Source organism: Neltuma alba, unplaced genomic scaffold (assembly GCF_004799145.2).
Source record: "Neltuma alba isolate B1F8T4 unplaced genomic scaffold, ASM479914v2 tig00013740_pilon, whole genome shotgun sequence".
Lineage (NCBI taxonomy): Eukaryota > Viridiplantae > Streptophyta > Magnoliopsida > Fabales > Fabaceae > Neltuma > Neltuma alba.
In genome coordinates this window covers 1-17520 of record NW_021637882.1, presented here as the reverse complement: position 1 = coordinate 17520, position 17520 = coordinate 1, and the positions used below count along the sequence as shown (strand labels likewise).

The following is a 17520-nucleotide window of genomic DNA, read 5'->3' as shown; positions in this document are numbered from 1 at the left end:
AGAGGACGAGACCTTAGTAAAAGTTTATATAGTTATCATTACAAGGTCAAACAAAAGATATAGTTGCCATTAAAGCACTTCTACTAATTTATGTCAAGAGTACAATATGCTAAAATATAAATTTTTTTTTATCATTACATACTTATTAATTTTGATGTAAACACTTATTAAAATGGATTTTTTTTGGCCGGATGTAAAATGGCTAACCAAACTTCTATTAGCAGGTTACTTAAAGATCTGTTTGGATCAGTGGTTAGAAAAGTAGTTTATTATTAATTTAATTTTTGAAAAAGTGAGTTGAATGATGTGAATTGTGTTTGTATTGGATTTTTATAAAAATTAGTTTGTAAAAGTTAAATTAAGTAGAAAGTGGTTTGGATTATGATTGAATAAAAATAAATTTAATTTGTATAATTACCAAAATAGATATAAGTTTTATTAGATAATGAAAAATAATATAAATTTTTTTACATAATACCATGAATTTAAATTAGTAAGTTTAGTTTATATAATTACCCAAACCAGTATGAGTTTTATAAAATAATGATAAATGAATTTAAATTATTTTAATACAATAAAAAAAGAAGAAGTATGAGCTGTATCTAGGCGAAACAAGTTTCAATTTGGAACAAGAGGTTTGGGTGAAATAAACGACAGAATAATAGCGGAGGAACGAGAAAAAAAATACTCCTCCGGTCCTTATTATAAGATCCAATTTGACTTTTTATTTGGTCCTAATTATAAGACCCAATCCATTTTCTCTCTTATATTTATGCATTTTTTTCCAAGATAATCCTTCTAATAATGATAGTTTTAGCCAATATACTTAATTAGCAAGGATATTTTAAGAATAACAACACTTATTTATTATAAATAACCAACTTAACTTACTTCCTTAATCTCTTCAAATAAGTCAATTGGGTCTTATAATTAGGACCGGAGGAGTAAAATTTTCTGACAATTCCAATAATCTTAAACACGATTTCACTTCAATAAGTTACTTCATATCAGCTTATCTTTAAGTTCGTTTCAATCCAGCTTTTTGTGCCCAAATACGATGACTTATAAGCTTTGCCAAACTCCTTCCAACTTTTTAAATGGGCTTATCAGGAAAATAAGTTATTTTTGGGGCTTAATAGCTTAACCAAATAGGGGATAAATTTGTCTCAACTGTTAACCTGATCCCTAAAATCTAATATTTATCAATTAAACTCCTAAAATTTTATAATGGTATACAACTAATCCTCATAACTCAAAAGGAAAAATAAAATCATGAGACTATGAAACTTTTAATGGAGACAAATTCAGGTAAAAAATGTTATTATTCCTAAATTAAACTCCTTTTTTTTTTAGATGCGAAAATTAAACTCAGTTGGAGTAGCCCCACGTGGGATTCGGAGGGTCCAGTGGGGCCCACGTGGCGAAATTATGTGCGTGAAGTACCAGTGTCTGACTCTCTGTCACTATTATGTTGTCAATTCACAACATTAAATGAAATAAAAATAATAATAAATATATTAAATCCGTTCAACCTCGTCGGCTGAAGCCGTACTGTCTTTTTCTTGTTGAAGGGAAGTTAGAGAAACTTCCGAGAGCGGGAGTGCCAAACGGAGCCGCTTCTTTCGCGGCTTTTGATGTAGAACATCAATCTATCCAATCCTGGCCGTTCATCTTCAACCTTTCTCCTAGTATCAGCCCTCTGTCCACGGCGGGGGCTCTGCCTGAACCTCTGCCCTCCCGATTCTGATCTCCCACTTGCCGGTGAGTCTCTTCTTCGGTTTTTGCTTTTGTAATTTTGAATGCAATTCACTTAGCATCGACTCTGTTGTTATTGCTTCTTTCTTTCTTTCTTCCTTCCTTCCGGTTTGAAAAACATCGGGTTGAATTGAGTTTTTATGTTTAATTCTTCTTCCTGGTTTTGGGTTCACATTTCACTTTTTGAGGTATCGAAAGTGCCTTTCCTTCCCCCCCCCCCTTTCGATCATGTTTTATTTTACATTGACGTGGCAAAATTCTTCAGTTCTCATAATAGATGTTAAGGATGGGCAGGAATGCGTGGCGGAAATCTCTACTCATAAGATTCTTGCATGTTTGCTCTTACCGGAGCCCGAAGCGGGGGAGAATCCTATCCGATTAATTATTTTTCACTTTAAATCTTAAATGTTTGCACAATAGAACGTTATCCGATTGGATTTATAAATTTGCTGGTAAAAAATTAGGCATGTTAGATATTTGATACCTGAATTATTTTAATCCATTTCTCCAAGCCCTTTTCACCGATTTATCAGTTCGATATGTCTCTTGGTGTTTTTGTGGTTCCTATAGGATTAAATTACTGATCAGTGAATTTCTCGTTGAGTTTTCTTCGAGCTTTCTGGCGTCTAATCACTATGTTGACAACTTGATAAATTTTTTTTTTTCAGTATTATTATTTGTTACTCGCGAGTTGATTATTCTGAATGGTATTCGACTGATTCAAGAGTAAATTAATGCTTATTAGAAATGAGACGTCTTTCTGTTTTCATTTTCTAGACATTTCTCCGAGGCCTTTGATAGACATGAGGAACCGGGTTATGCTGTCCCTTCAAGAGGAACACAATAAAATTTCTCAAATTTTGACCGTTCAATTTTAAGAAAAATTTTTAATCTAAATTTTCATTTTATATTCTGTTTCATTAAAAAAATTAAATTTAAAATAAAATAAAATAAAAGTAAAAATAAAATCTTGAGGTCCAGAAGAAGCACCCCCTTTACTGCTCCAAGAGAAGCAGCAGAAAATTTGTTTTCAAGGATACACACACCACATCTGTGCCTTTCCGTTTGTTTCTAAGTCTCCCAATTGGTATTGTACAGTCAGATCTTGGAGCTCAATAATTAAACATGACATGGATGGAATGACTAGCTTCTATGAATTATGAAGGTTATTTGTAGGTAAGTAGTTCGGCTGTTAGGACTTTTGCAAGGCTCTGATGCTCTGGTTTTTTATTCTTTTGAATAATAATTTCTTAAGTGCTGTGTTTTACAAAATTAAGCCAGAATAGTCTTCTTCTTCTTCTTTCAATGGATGCTATTTTATGATACAATTGAGACAAAGATGATGAAGAAAACGGAAAGGAATTTGGTGGTGTGAAAAAAAGAAGAAGAAGGTTATATGCAGGTTTTTATATTCATGCTATCTAGTTTCTTAATTAAAACTAAAATATGAGACATTACGAGTGCATTGGTTTTTTTCTTGGCGCATTACTGTTGCAGCTTAGCATCAAGATGCATACTGAGAAGCATAAATTTAAGTGTAGCACTGTAGCCATTAATCTCTACAATTATGTATCTTTTGGTTTGTTTAGTTTTAATGAACTTCTGTTACCAGGTCACATTTCCAATGTAGTGGTTTGACCATGTGTAATAAGCTTTACAAATAAAGCTTCTTCTATGTGAGAACCGTTGGAGGATTTCAGATCTTACCTACTTGACTATGATTTTTCACGGCAGAAACTCTTTCCTTCAACATCAAGTGCCAGCATCTGAGTTCAGTGTTTGCGTGAGAGAAGAACTCTCTGCCACTGTCACCTCTGCTGCTGGCTTTGAAGTTTGCATCTTCTCCTTTTCCTTCCACGTATCCTGATCTGGATACCTGTATGCATGCTGAGATGGCTGTTGCAACCTTCAAGGGACCTGCTAATGGTGAATGTTGTGGGAATAAAAGAATGGAACGAAAGCCTTCTGGAAAGAGGCGAGTATTTGTGCAGACGGAAAGTGGCTCTGTTTTGGGAATAGAGTTAGATGGAAGTGACAATGCCCATACTGTGAAGACTAAGCTACGACTTGCATTAAATGTTCCAACTGAGGAAAGTTCACTTATATGTGGTGATATGGTCTTAAAAAATGATCTGAGTGAAGTTAGGAATGATTCTCCACTTCTTCTCACCAGGAACTTTTTGCATAGGAGCTCATCTACCCCATGTCTGTCACCTACTGGTAGAGATCTTCAGCAGAGAGATCAGAGTGGACCAATTGAGATATTAGGTTACTCAGATCAATTTGCTAGAACAAAACAACTGGTTGATGATATTATGAAAGCATTAAAATTTGGTGTTGAACCAATCCCCATTCAGAGAGGACTGGGAGGTGCTTATTATTTTAGGAACTGCCATGGTGAAAATATTGCTATTGTAAAACCAACAGACGAGGAACCTTATGCACCAAACAACCCAAAAGGCTTTGTTGGCAAAGCCCTTGGACAGCCAGGATTGAAACGTTCTGTGCGTGTTGGGGAGACCGGGTTCAGAGAAGTCATAGCTTACCTTCTTGACCATGATAATTTTGCTGACGTGCCACCTACTGCCCTTGTGAAAATCACACATTCTATATTTAACATAAATGGTGGGGTAAATGGTAATATGCATCAGAGGAGACAGCAGACCAGCAAGATAGCATCCCTACAACAGTACGTTCCTCATGATTTTGATGCAAGTGATCATGGAACTTCAAGTTTTCCTGTTTCTGCTGTGCATAGGATAGGGATCTTGGACATACGAATTTTTAACACAGACAGACATGCGGGAAATCTTTTGGTCAGGAAGCTTGATGAGGTTGGAAGTTTTGGCCAGGTGGAGCTTGTTCCTATCGATCATGGTCTTTGCCTTCCTGAAAGCTTGGAAGATCCTTATTTTGAGTGGATCCATTGGCCGCAGGCATCAATTCCTTTCTCAGAAGATGAGCTGGATTATATATACAATCTAGATCCATTTCGTGACTCAGAATTACTGAGGATGGAAGTGCCTGTTATTCGAGAAGCATGCTTGAGGATTTTGGTTCTCTGTACAATCTTCCTTAAGGAGGCAGCAGCTTTTGGTCTTTGTCTAGCTGAAATTGGTGACATGATGAGCAGGGAATTTAAGGGTCATGATGAAGAGCCCAGTGAGTTTGAGCTTATATGTATCGAAGCAAGGAAACTGTTAGATCAGGAAGAATTCTCTTCTCCTGAAGCAGAGCCAGGAGACAAAGATGTGATTCAGTTTCATATAGACTGTGAGGATCATGATTTGGACTATACTGCAAATATAGAGAAGCAACTAAAAATAAGCTCAGGCAAACATGGAACCAAGGTTGGGAGTGGGAGAAACCCTTTTTCTTCTAAACTGGAGGAGATTGTGATGGAGGACGATGGAGAGATTGAAGAGGAGTTGCCCCCAAGGTCAGGTGAATGCACTAGTCCTGAAGAAAATTGGGTGCCTAATGTTGCGAAGCTGTCGGTGTCTATGAGAAACGCTAATATTGGTGAAAAAAGTTGGCAACACCAGGGTGTAAAACAAAAGACTGGCTGTTTGGCCAGTACGTCATCTGGAAACAGGACTGTGAACGAGTTGCCTGCAAGTAGTAGTTTTGTAAAGCTATCGGATATGGATGAAGAGAAGTGGAACCAATTTCTTGAGAATTTTCAGAGGTTGTTGAATCTGGCTTTTGTTAGCCGCAAGCGACGGCTTGTGGGCCAGAGGCAGAGGCTTGGAACCTCCTGCCAATTTTAGGGGCATCATCAAGTTACATTACGGAGGGAACCATTAAAACTCTGAATAAAGACTTTGATGTGTCAAGTGATAGCCTGAACTATACATATGGATGCAGAAGCTATAGTTCCGTGTGTCTGAACATGAGTATTTAGTTGCCATAGATTATGAGTAGCTTGGCGGAGAAAGCTTTTGCATCAGCATGTAGAGCTGAGGTCTTACCATATATGTGGAGATTGTGTTCTAGATATGTTTCCACTTTAAGTTCACTTAGTATGATGAATAAATCAGATCAGAGAAGTGCACGAAAATAAATTTGCCTTGGGGCAAAACCTGTGCTTCTCTTGGGGAGCTATAAACAAGTTGTGTGTTGCTGTAATTCTTCTGTTGCCTAAAGTTATTACAGTTATTTATTAAATTATTTTGTCAGATTTCATCTCATACTCAAGGTGTAAGCGGTGCATTTGTCACGACGTGCCCACATCGCCTAGCCATATAAGATTGAAAAATTTGTTCCTATATCCCTTCTCTTCAACAAGCTTCCAAAGTACCATGCTTCTAAATGTTTATTTTCTGTGGGTGCTCTTATTTGGGTATACTCAAAACTCGAACTTGAACAAAGCAACGGCCAACGTGGGGTCTGTTTCATGGGAAGCACGCGGCCCCCCCCCCCTTTTGGGTTCCTGTTCCTACTCCTTCGTTTTCCCTTCTGATTTTGTTGCTTATTAATCAATTGGTTATAGACAACTTTTGATTTGCTTTTGATGGTGTGAAGTTATTAAACGTCTGCAACAAATATGGATAATGAACCTTTTTTTTTTTTGGCAAGAATATGAATAATGAACTTGTACATGGCCGAACAGACCTCCGTTCAAAGAAGAACCACCAGCGAATCTAGGACGCTCAAAGCTGGCCACGGTTGACTCCTTGCATTTTTCTTTTCCAAATACTCAAGTCTGGGGATTCAAGAAAAGCTGTAAGAAGATAAAAGAAAGGGAGAGATTTTAATTGGAAAAAAGAAAAGAGAAGGGGAGGAAAGTTTTTAATACAAGGGAGGAATTTTAAAAAAAATCCTAAATAAATAATTGTTAAATTTTAAAATTCTAAATCAGTATTAGATATTATATTCGTAAAAAAAATTACTACGCTCAAAAAATAAATAACAACACATTTTTATAGTAATTTTTAATTTAAAATTTTAAAATTTAACAGTTATTTTTTTAAATTTTTTTTGAATTTTAATGGTATTTTGTTTAGTTTAAGAGAAGAGGGAGAGAGCGAAATTTTTATATAAAAAATTTTATCCTCATTTTATTTTTATACAATGAAATTTTTTTATATACATTTTGAAATAAAAAGAGTCATTATTATCACATAATTAAATATTATATATTAGGGAAAATGACAAGAAAATGACTGTTGAATTCTAAAATGACAAAATGGGCATGTAAATTACTGAAATGACAAAATGGGTATGGGGTATCAATCTGGAATTTGAGTAATTCGCCAAAAAGACTGAAATGCCCCTGAATCAGTCTGAACTCATGAAGACAAAGGCATGACACGTAACATGAGGGAGAGATGAGAAGCTGAAAACGGAGGCGGAGCAGAGTCGAACGCTGAGAAGACGGAAAAGGTAAGGAAAATTTCTCCTAAAATGCTGTTATCTACTCCTCCAACTCTCACCATTGTACAAATCTGATTCATTACGGTGGAATTGCTTTGTGGGCAACCTGGTTTGTAGTGAGAGAGGGGTTGAACGTGGGTATTACGTAAGAAAGTGGAGCTTAATGATGGGTTTGGGTTTTCAAGTCGGTTTACTGGTACATGGTCTAATGGGGATGGGTTTATGAGTGTAGATGGTTTAAATGAAGAATCTGACCAGGATGAGAGAGTGATACATCGGAAATGAAAAAATGGTGGGAACTGATAACGTGGGCATGAAGATTGAGGGCTAACAGTAAGCATGAGGTGGTCAGTGTTGTCAAATTCATTATTGGAATTGTGAAATCCCATATTTAAGTTGTCAATGTAGCAAGTGTGCGCGGACGTATTTTGGGTGTTGCATTTTTTGTGAAATCGCAAGAAAAGTTTCGAAATCCTGATAAATGAAATTGATTATTGGGGAACTAAAATATTGATTTATGCTTCTGTGGTGCAGGTTAGGTAGCTTTGATGACATCTAACATTGGGTCAACATCTTCAAAGCGTCTTGCTTGTTACTTTCATGTGGGTGGGAAGTTTGCAGAAAATGGTGATGGTGAAGTTAAGTACTATGGTGGAACTGTCAGGGTAAGAGTGATCAAGGAGGGTATAAGGCTTGAAGATTTGAGGGTTATGATAGGAGAATGGTTTGGTGTAGATAGTAATGGTTGCGACATTAAATACACATTGGGCTTGAATGATAGGATATTAATAGATCTTATTGATGATGATGAAGTTGACAACCTATTTGAGTATAATGATAGTAATGCACATGTATACGTAGCAGCTAAAGGTAATGAGAATACGGAGGAAGAAGTGGCTGATCGAAACAGGTAAGTCACAAGTTTCGGATTATGGAAGTTGTTACTTGCGATAATGTTGTTGTTAATATCATAACAAATGTTGTAATTATACATGCAGCATGTCAAAATTGTCAGGACTGTCACAGCAAAATGATGAGCCAATGATTGAGGATGCTGTCGAATGTGTGAATTACATAGCAGCTGAAAATGTTCTTAGCCTGCCATATGCAGTAGAGAGTGCACCAACTCCTTTGCCAGGAATGAATTCCCTGAAATGGAAAACAGTATTGTTAGGATTGAGGCAGACTTTTCCAGATGCGGATGATTTCAAGAAGAAACTACACAAATTCAGCATTGCAAACAAATTTGAGTATAAATATGTGAAGAATTCTAATGCCCATATGTATGTCAAATGCAATGTTGAAGGTTGTCCATGGAGGATCAGTGCAAGAGCAGCTGTAAAGAGTACTCCAGCATTTTTACGTGTAACGACATTCAAAAATGAGCATGTTCATAATGCCCAAGACAATCTTCATGTGACACATGGTAGATCAGCTAGCTTGACATCATCAATTATAATTGAAGAGGTTAGGGATCATATAGACATGCGTCCAAATGATATAAAAAAGAGGTTGGAAAGAGATTATGGTGTGAAGTTGACATATAAGCAAGCATACAGGGCCAAGGAAAAAGCGTTGGAGGACATACATGGCAGACCTGATCATTCTTACATGCTTATTCCATGGATATGTGACCGGTTGAAGGAAACCGATGACAAAACAGTGGCAAAATGGGTGGCTGCAAGGAACAACAGATTTGAGCGTGTATTCATAGCCTATGGGTGTTGTATAGAGGGTTTTATTGCTGGTGCTAGACATGTACTGTATATTGATGGAAGTCATTTAAGTGGACCGTATAAGGGGACACTACTTTCAGCGTCGGCTTATGATGCGGACAACGAATTATTACCTTTTGCCATTGCGATTGTGAAGGGAGAGACGCTTGAGGATTGGACATGGTTCTTACATATGATCAAGGAGATAATTGGGTCAATGCAATTAACAATCATTTCAGACCGACACAATGCAATTATAGGTGCTGTGCAAGCAATATTCGGAGGTGAGCGACATGCGTACTGTTACAGACATGTTAAGGAGAATTTCAGTACACAAATGATCAAGTTAAATAGAGGAAGAAGGAAGACAAGTGGCAACACAAGGGAGGATGGACTGCATTTCCTAGATGCCATTGCATATGCAAGGCTTGACACAGAGTTTGATCAAGCAATGGATAACATGAGACACTTCAATTCCCAATTATTTGAATGGCTTGTCAATCATGGTGATATTCACAAGTGGGCCTTAAGCAAGTTCCCTTTTAAACGATGGGACAACATAACAACAAACCTTGCAGAGTCATTCAATGCGTGGATGCTGAAGGAGAGAAGATATAATGTTGCCCAACTTATACATGAGCATCGTGAAAAAGTAGCCAAGAAGATGTATGCAGCAAGCATGGCAATGAGCAAATGGAAGAATGGTGTAGGCCCAAATACAAATGCAACATTGATGGAAAATGTGGCGAGATCTGCACAGATGTTAAGTGTTCCTTACGGAAGGGGTAGGGTGTGTGTCCATACAGCAAAAGGAGCCATTAATGTTGATCTTGGAAAAGGTGAATGTAGTTGTGCAGCTTGGCAAATGTCAGGCATCCCATGCCCACATGCATGTGCAGCTATCAAGGCCTTGAATTGCAATGTGTATGATTTTGTTGAAGAATGCTACAAGATTACGTCCCAACAAAAGATTTATGGTAGGACGATGACTCCAGTGGTGACAATCGACATGCCAAATCCTAATAACTATCGGCTGCAAGATATAGCAAGTCAAGTGTTTTTGGCACCACCTTTGACTAGTCGACCACCTGGAAGGCCTAGGATAAATAGGCAAGAGTCGCAGTTTCAAAACAAGAAGGTCTACCATTGTAGTGCATGCCAGCAAGTTGGCCACACAAGAAGAACATGCAAGAATCCAAACCCAACTTAAGGTTTCATGTCAATACCAACAGGGGTAATTTTTTTGTTATAGGAAAGGAATGACTCTTGAACCCTTTTTAATTTTTTTGGGAGAAGGGTTGATAGGTAGGCTATCTTTTTTGTTAATGATGTTAACTGGGTAGGAGATGTTCTGTAATCTGAATGACAAGAAAACATTAGGCGGTAGGTTAATCCTAATGTTAACTTGTCATTTGGATATCAGTTATGTAGCTTCTGTCATGGGCCTACTGGTTTTTAGTAAATATCATTACGTCAGTGGTCAATTCCATTACAGATATAGTAAAGTCTGAATGTTAATGTAAAAATCGTATGATGGGTAGGCTATCCTTTTTGTAAATGATATTCACTGGGTAGGATATGTTTTGTAATGTGAATGGGGACGAAACATTAGGTAGTGGGTTAATCTTACTGTTAACTTGTCATTTGAATATAAGTTATGTACCTTCTGTGATGGGCCTACTGGTTTTTGGTAAATATTGTCACTTCAGTGGTAAATTCAATTACACATGTAGTAAAGTCTAAATGTTAATGCAGACATCCTATGATGCTCTTTTGGTGTACTTCTATGCTATTTTGGCAACACAGATGACCTTTTGTTTAATGCCCTCAAGGGAGATGGTGGAAGTTGCCAATGGGTATGACTGGAGTGGTTAATGTCATCAACGATGTTGTTATTCACATTACCAATGTTGTTATTATCATTTCCAGGCTAGTGAAACTCCCTGAAAATATGTTACTTGACTTTGAAATAAAGGAAGTGGAAGTGGAAAAAGCAGAGTGGTAAATATCATCACTAAAGTTGCAATTAAAATTACCCATGTTGTCATTATCATTACGGGGGTAGTAAATTTCCTGAACAATTTGATGCGTGGGTTTGACTTAAAGGAACCGGAAATGGGAAAAGCAGACCGGTAAATGTCATAACTGAAGTTGCAATTAACATTTCCAATGTTGTCATTATCATTACGGGGGTAGTACAATTTCCTGAAGAATTTGATGCGTGAGTTTGACTTAAAGGAACCGGAAATGGGAAAAGCAGAGTGGTAAATGTCGTTACTCAAGTTGCAATTAACATTTACCCATGTTGTCATTATCATTACGGGGGTAGTACAATTTCCTGAAGAATTTGATGCGTGGGTTTGACTTAAAGGAACCGGAAATGGGAAAAGCAGAGTGGTAAATGTCATACGAAGTTGCAATTAACATTTCCAATGTTGTCATTATCATTACGGGGGTAGTACAATTTCCTGAACAATTTGATGCGTGGGTCTCAGTTAAGGGAACCGCAAATGGGAAAAGCAGACGGTAAATGTCATTACTGAAGTTGCAATTAACATTACCCATGTTGTCATTATCATTACGGGGGTAGTCAAATTTCCTGAACAATTTGATGCGTGGGTTTGACTTAAAGGAACCGGAAATGGGAAAAGCAGAGTGGTAAATGTCATTACGGAAGTTGCAATTAACATTTCCAATGTTGTCATTATCATTACGGGGGTAGTACAATTTCCTGAAGAATTTGATGCGTGGGTCTCAGTTAAGGGAACCGCAAATGGGAAAAGCAGACCGGTAAATGTCGTTACTCAAGTTGCAATTAACATTACCCATGTTGTCATTATCATTACGGGGGTAGTCAAATTTCCTGAAGAATTTGATGCGTGGGTCTCAGTTAAGGGAACCGCAAATGGAAAAGCAGACTGGTAAATGTCGTTACTCAAGTTGCAATTAACATTACCCATGTTGTCATTATCATTACGGGGGTAGTCAAATTTCCTGAACAATTTGATGCGTGGGATTGACTTAAAGGAACCGGAAATGGGACAATTTCCTAAACATGGGGATGCAAATGGGGAAACCATAGTGGTAAATGTCATTACTATAGTTGCAATTTCCCTTAACAATGTTGTGATTTTCATTACCCAGGTTGTGAAATTCTGACAATTTATACGTGGGGACGAAAATGCAGTTGCAAAAAGGAATAGCGAGGTGGTAACAATCATTAAAAAAGTTGTAATTTTCATTACCAATGTTGTCATTCTAGCGAAAATGGATTCAAAAAAAGTGATTTGGGCTTGAAAGACTTCAGATGCAAATGGCAACAGCGATGTCGTAACTATCATTACAGAGGTTGCAATTCTCAATCCGAAAGTTGTTAATCCTATTACTTGTGTAGTTAACCTGGGTCCAAGTGGATGTAATTTGGGGCACAAATAATCAACTTGTGATTATCATCACGGAAGTCACATGGCATGTTGTAAATTTCATAACTCTTTTACTCAAATTATCCCAAAAAGGATTGCAATTAGGCCAACAACTGGCAGCCACTTAGACTTCAAACTACATAAGACTTCAAATATTAAGACTTCAAACTAACACTCCTTTTACAAATACTATATGCCTAATCTACATAATGTCTCCTCCTATCACAGATGGCGTCTTTTGGTCAGTGTGGTGGCTTGGGTTGATGAAAGCAAGCTTAATGCTTCATCACGTCTTGAATTAAGCTCATGATTCACTAGCCACCACATGAGGTTTCGTCGGAATTCAGCCACTTGTTCATCCGTATAGTGAAGTATCTCACCGGGCTTCCATTTACTCAACCATATTAATACATGAACACCGCAGTCTCGCCTGCACATCAAAACATACCAACGATGTAAAAGAATGAAAATAACACATTGGGCTACTTTGAGACGTAATAATATCAACAACATAAACCACTCACAGATTGTTTTGTTGCGGAACAGGAGCCCAAATGATATCACTCATTTTCTTCTTCCCAGTGGCATTAGGCTTAACTATCTCAATAATGTCATAAAATCTATTCCTCTGCACAATATCATTACGCAATTGTAAATAAAAGGTAAATGAAATGTCAATCATAGAAGATGAGTTGCATTATCCTTACACATTCAGTGACGACGGTCGTCATGTCATCAATAATTACACCCTTCTTCTTGCTCTTCTTCTTACCCTCTAAATTTGGCTTCATTGAGTCCAGCACATAGAAATTCATTGTGCTAGGCTCAAGCACAACACAGAACCAGTGAGCGCCAACAAGTGTGGGTCCAAAGATCAAATCACATTCTCCTATGTTGTAGCCTACATTTTCAGGTAAAAATTGTTTCTTCCGTTTTGTAGCATCCCACAGCTTTGGGTTAGCTGCCATTATTGCCTGAAACATGAACATTTTAGTCATTTATCAATATCAATCGACAAAAAACTAACATCTCAGCAAGCTTACCATAAAATCAGCATAAAAAATGTGCCGCTTCACCTGCCCTTCCTTCTCCATATCAGCCATTAGAGTCTTGCACACAGTTGACATCAGCTGTACGCAAAGAGATTATTGTTTTGATGAACCCAAAATGCAGCATCTACTAAACAATTAAATGACCTCATCACAAATATTCTACTTACCCGGTTACCTATTTTCTCAATTCCGCCAAGTGTCCTTAGCTGATCCCGAGTGATATCTTCATCAGAGATTTTCACCAAAGGCCTAAAAATATGTTGTCAATATCATTATGCATATAGTCAATTACCACAAAATTGTAATGAATATGATTACGTGGGTAGTGGATATGTACATACATGTCACCCTCCTTGCTTGAACACATACGGGAAACTATGTCATAAAACCGGTCCTTGTCATCCATGGGCCTCTTTCGCCTCTTAGTTGGCTTTGTCAAAATCCATGGAGAATTGATAGCGGATTTCATCTCCCTTTGCGATCTCCGGAGTTGACATCCCTTGTCCATGGGGGACAAGGGCAGGGGAGACTCCATAATTTCTTTGTCTGCACCTTCTGCTGCAACACCAATGTCATCACCCCTATCTGAGCCAGTTGCATCATCGTCTCCCTGACCATCTCCCCCGTGGAACTCATCTCTATCATCACCTTCGTCATCAGACTCATGTCCATCATGATCATGGGAGTCTTCATCGCCAAATGCATCATCATCTCCCTTATCATCATCTGGGACGTCAATAGGGTCCTCATCATCTGTGGTCACATTATTTTCCTCTATCCTTATCTGCACCTTATCTAGCTCATCTTCCATTGCACTTATAAGCCTCATAGTGCTTAATTCGATCTGAGCCATCAATCGTCCGTGCAACTTCTGTAACTCCTGCAGCAAACAATTTAAAATGAGTAAACACTTTTTTCATGAGATTATTTGCTAATGAGAATGAAAATTAGTAATGAAAGCACATACCGGGTGTAAATGAGCCACACTTCTGCGTTTTCCTTCATCCTTCCCACTTCTATCCATACTTCCCTTGCCCTTATACAGTAAACCCCTCTTGCTTTCCCTCTCCTTCTTTTCCAGCTTCCTTATCCTCTCATCAGTCCAGAATTGAATGGCATTTAGGGACCCTCTCTCAACAGTTTTGGATAGTGGGAAGTGCTCAGCAAAATATAACTACAATAGTAAATCATTAACTTGCCAATTCCACAAATAAAGAAAACAATAACTTAGAAGCATAAGTCAGAAATACATACCAACAGGAGGTAGATGCATCCTCCCACATTGCAGCTTCCTTCATCTTCATCTTCGTCTTTCTTTGCTTTTGTGTACACTTTCACATAATCTCCCATCTCTTTCCACAAGTGCTTCACAATGTACGTGGCCCAATCAAATTGGTGAAATCCCTTCATGGTACAGCACATGACTCTTATTAGCTTGTCACTCACAGTTGTTTGTGAAGTAGGAGTTAAAAAACTCCCAAGTGTGTACAGCATAAACAGGAACTCAAACTCATCTTTCTTCTGCCCAGATTTAATGTCATTGAGTATCTTCGTATAAGGGACTTTACCAAATTCCTCCTTCAACCTCTGGTATGTCTCATCATCATCACATACGTCCATTTTTACCTTCTCCCCTGTGTGGGGTACACCCAACAAGTTTGCAACATCATTTGCTTCTATTTCCTTTATTATCCCTCTTATTAGAAATTGATGGGTAGGCGGATCATATGCTCGGAGAACACATACTATGAGGTCACGAGGGAGTCTCTCACATCCAATGTCAAGTAAATGGCCAAAGCCTAAATTTTGTACCCTCACTTTCAAATCTTCATCATCTTTTATGAAGTCCACTAATGACTTAAATTGCCGAACCGAGCAACGAGTGCTAAAAGCCACTTTTTTCTTCCTCTTCTTCTTCATCCCTTCCTTTCTTGATTGCTTCACCCTATCACTGTATTTCTTCTGCTCCTCTGGTGTCAACTGCTTCCATGCCTTTGATGCCTTTTTCGCTTGTTCAGACATATTCTTAAACTTCTCCCCACCCTTAAGAAATTCTCGTCTAAACAACATGTAGCCATTCTTCACTTCTTCACTTGGCCCTCCTTCTACAACAAGCATAAATAACTAAATCTGGTCAGTTGAACAGCTCAACTTTCTTTGCATTTCAAAAAAGTTGTCATTACCATTTCCAGTGTAGTCATTCACATTATAGGTGTTGTTATTTAGCCACAAAATGAACCTCGACTATTTACTACTCATATAACTAAATTTGCTGATCACGTAATGAATGTTATTGCTTCTTTCTCACTTCACAGAACAGAGCAGAAAATAGAGACTAATGACATAATACACTTTAACAACAAACTAAAAACAATCTAACTTACCAAACCTATATAACTCAACCACTTAATTCCTATTACAACTGCATATTACCGTTTGTCGCAGTCACAGTTACTTCGCCAACCTCCTCCATGACAGCAATGCGATTGATGCTTCTCAGCACTTCAGCGACCTCTACCTCTTCAATCCTCAAACCAGCAGATTAATCTCTACCTCTTCAATCCTCAGACCAACAGATTCAAAAATAAATGAATATGCATTAAAAGTGATTCTTTCTCGATGAAATGTTACAAAATTTGTATCTTCAAGTAACTTATATTATGGAAATTACTACTACACAGTGCCACAGATGACCAAGTAAATTATACCAATACATAAGAAGGCCACAAAGGTTATTCTCACTTGGTACATACTGAAATGAATATGCATGTTCATCCCCAGGTAAATTGCACCGCTAAATGACTGAGGTTATGCCCATTAGGTAGCTATATCTTCAAAACAGAGTTCTACCCACGAAAAGTCACCCCTTTCAATTTATTTTACAATGTTAAATTTGCATAACCAATATGGGGATACAGTTGAACTCATTTTAGTCCCATACACAATGCTAAAAATGTGCAATGCCCATTACACGAACAGACCAAACAAGGGGGCGGAAACAGGAAGCATCCTGCTCATGTGCGACAGTGGTCTCAATTTATGGGCATCTAAAAAGTAGTGTAGCAATCATAAACACACACGTATATTATGCCTTCCAACATTACAGCAACACAGCAATCAGACAACAACAATCAGAGAGATATCTCGTCAAACATGGACCGAGTTATATGAATCAGAGCAAGCAAGCAACTTCTGTAATTCCGTCACACACAGAAGCACCGACTTTTAATCTAATCTACCTTTACATTCCATTTTAAGCCTTTACCATTGCTTCCCCCTTTACAACCAACATTCACCGTTTTCCCCAAATTAAAACACTCCAATCAGACAAGCACAAGACGGAGACATTTGGGTGGCTTACCGGGGTCCGAACGAATATCGACTTCTTCCTCAACCGGTGACGACCTTACAGGTGCTCTCCCTCGAAATCTCTCTCTCTAGCCACCCCCTCTCCCTTCTGAAGATTGAAGCTTCTCACTGGTTTATTGCTTCTCACTACGACCCACGGAAAAGACGAAGAAGCCGGACGCTATTCACATTCCTCGTTCACAGTTCCTCAACCATGCCAATGTGAGACTTGCGACAACCATATGCAGTTTCGCCGAGTGCAATGTGAGAGTTCGGAGAACCCTATGGTCTATGCAGTTTCGCCGAGTGGAGAACCGCCAACCAAACTCCAGTTCCGTTGCACAATATCCCGCCCTCTGATTCCCGAAAAAATTAAGGGCATTTCAGTCTTTTGGGCGAATTACTCAAATTCCAGATTGATACCCCATGCCCATTTTGTCATTTCAGTAATTTACATGCCCATTTTGTCATTTTAGAATTCAACAGTCATTTTCTTGTATTTTAACAGTATTCTTCTGACGTATTAATGGTTTATATATATATAATATATATTATTATAAAAAGTATTAAAATAACATAATATAGATAACTACTGAAACAAGAAGATGGGGGGAATGGGGATGATTTCACCGAAAGAAAAGATGTTGGGGATGAACACGGACGGAGACGGGATATCGGGAAAAACAAAGAAAAAGAGGCGGCGAGCTGGAAGCAACAGAGAGAAAGATATTTGAATCCAGGAGCTACAACCTCGTGAGAGCCATCAACATGTCAAGGAGTAGGAGAAAGAAGATGAAGATGGTGTCGGAGAGCTAATGAGGAACGTGGGCGTACAGGAATGGCAGTGATAAA

The 17520-nt window shown here is 38.1% G+C and overlaps 3 protein-coding genes across 6 annotated transcripts; 2 read left to right on the top strand and 1 right to left on the bottom strand.

Moving 5' to 3' along the window:
• Positions 1–1566: 1566 nt before the first annotated feature.
• Positions 1567–6025, top strand: LOC114739021 (phosphatidylinositol 4-kinase gamma 7-like). Of its 2 annotated transcripts, XM_028927086.1 has the most exons (3): positions 1567–1761; positions 2854–2931; positions 3368–6025. In XM_028927086.1, exon 3 carries the CDS (start codon positions 3636–3638, stop codon positions 5523–5525), a length of 1890 nt encoding a protein of 629 aa, XP_028782919.1. In that variant the 5' UTR covers positions 1567–1761; positions 2854–2931; positions 3368–3635; the 3' UTR covers positions 5526–6025. The 2 variants fall into 2 exon arrangements, with proteins under 2 accessions (XP_028782919.1, XP_028782918.1); XM_028927085.1 differs by lacking the exon at positions 2854–2931.
• A 1654-nt stretch (positions 6026–7679) lies between these two features.
• Positions 7680–10056, top strand: LOC114739019 (uncharacterized). The gene is made up of 2 exons (XM_028927084.1): positions 7680–8041; positions 8130–10056. The coding sequence occupies exons 1-2, from the start codon at positions 7680–7682 to the stop codon at positions 10054–10056; spliced, it is 2289 nt and encodes a 762-aa protein (XP_028782917.1).
• A 2206-nt stretch (positions 10057–12262) lies between these two features.
• On the bottom strand, positions 12263–16874 carry LOC114739018 (uncharacterized). 3 transcript variants are annotated; one of them, XM_028927080.1, is made up of 10 exons: positions 16682–16874; positions 15754–15875; positions 14575–15425; positions 14288–14494; positions 13662–14200; positions 13488–13569; positions 13312–13398; positions 12976–13242; positions 12793–12896; positions 12263–12698 (listed from the first exon to the last, which is right to left on the bottom strand). In XM_028927080.1, the coding sequence occupies exons 2-10, from the start codon at positions 15791–15793 to the stop codon at positions 12491–12493; spliced, it is 2385 nt and encodes a 794-aa protein (XP_028782913.1). In that variant the 5' UTR covers positions 15794–15875; positions 16682–16874; the 3' UTR covers positions 12263–12490. The 3 variants fall into 3 exon arrangements, with proteins under 3 accessions (XP_028782913.1, XP_028782915.1, XP_028782916.1); XM_028927082.1 differs by lacking the exon at positions 16682–16874 and having other exon boundaries at positions 14288–14452; positions 15754–16325; XM_028927083.1 differs by lacking the exons at positions 12263–12698; positions 16682–16874 and having other exon boundaries at positions 12815–12894; positions 15754–16325.
• Between the last annotated feature and the right edge of the window lie 646 nt (positions 16875–17520).

Bases quoted from the DNA above. Each gene is read 5' to 3' on its own strand.
- LOC114739018 (XM_028927080.1), bottom strand. From the start codon at position 15,793: ATGGAGGAGGTTGGCGAAGTAACTGTGACTGCGACAAACG. The intron at 14,495-14,574 runs GTATGTATTTCT...TTACTATTGTAG, and splicing joins GATGCATCTACCTCCTGTTG to TTATATTTTGCTGAGCACTT. The intron at 13,570-13,661 runs GTATGTACATAT...ACATATTTTTAG, and splicing joins TCAAGCAAGGAGGGTGACAT to GCCTTTGGTGAAAATCTCTG.
- LOC114739021 (XM_028927085.1), top strand. From the start codon at position 3,636: ATGCATGCTGAGATGGCTGTTGCAACCTTCAAGGGACCTGCTAATGGT.
- LOC114739019 (XM_028927084.1), top strand. From the start codon at position 7,680: ATGACATCTAACATTGGGTCAACATCTTCAAAGCGTCTTGCTTGTTAC. The intron at 8,042-8,129 runs GTAAGTCACAAG...TTATACATGCAG, and splicing joins GAAGTGGCTGATCGAAACAG to CATGTCAAAATTGTCAGGAC.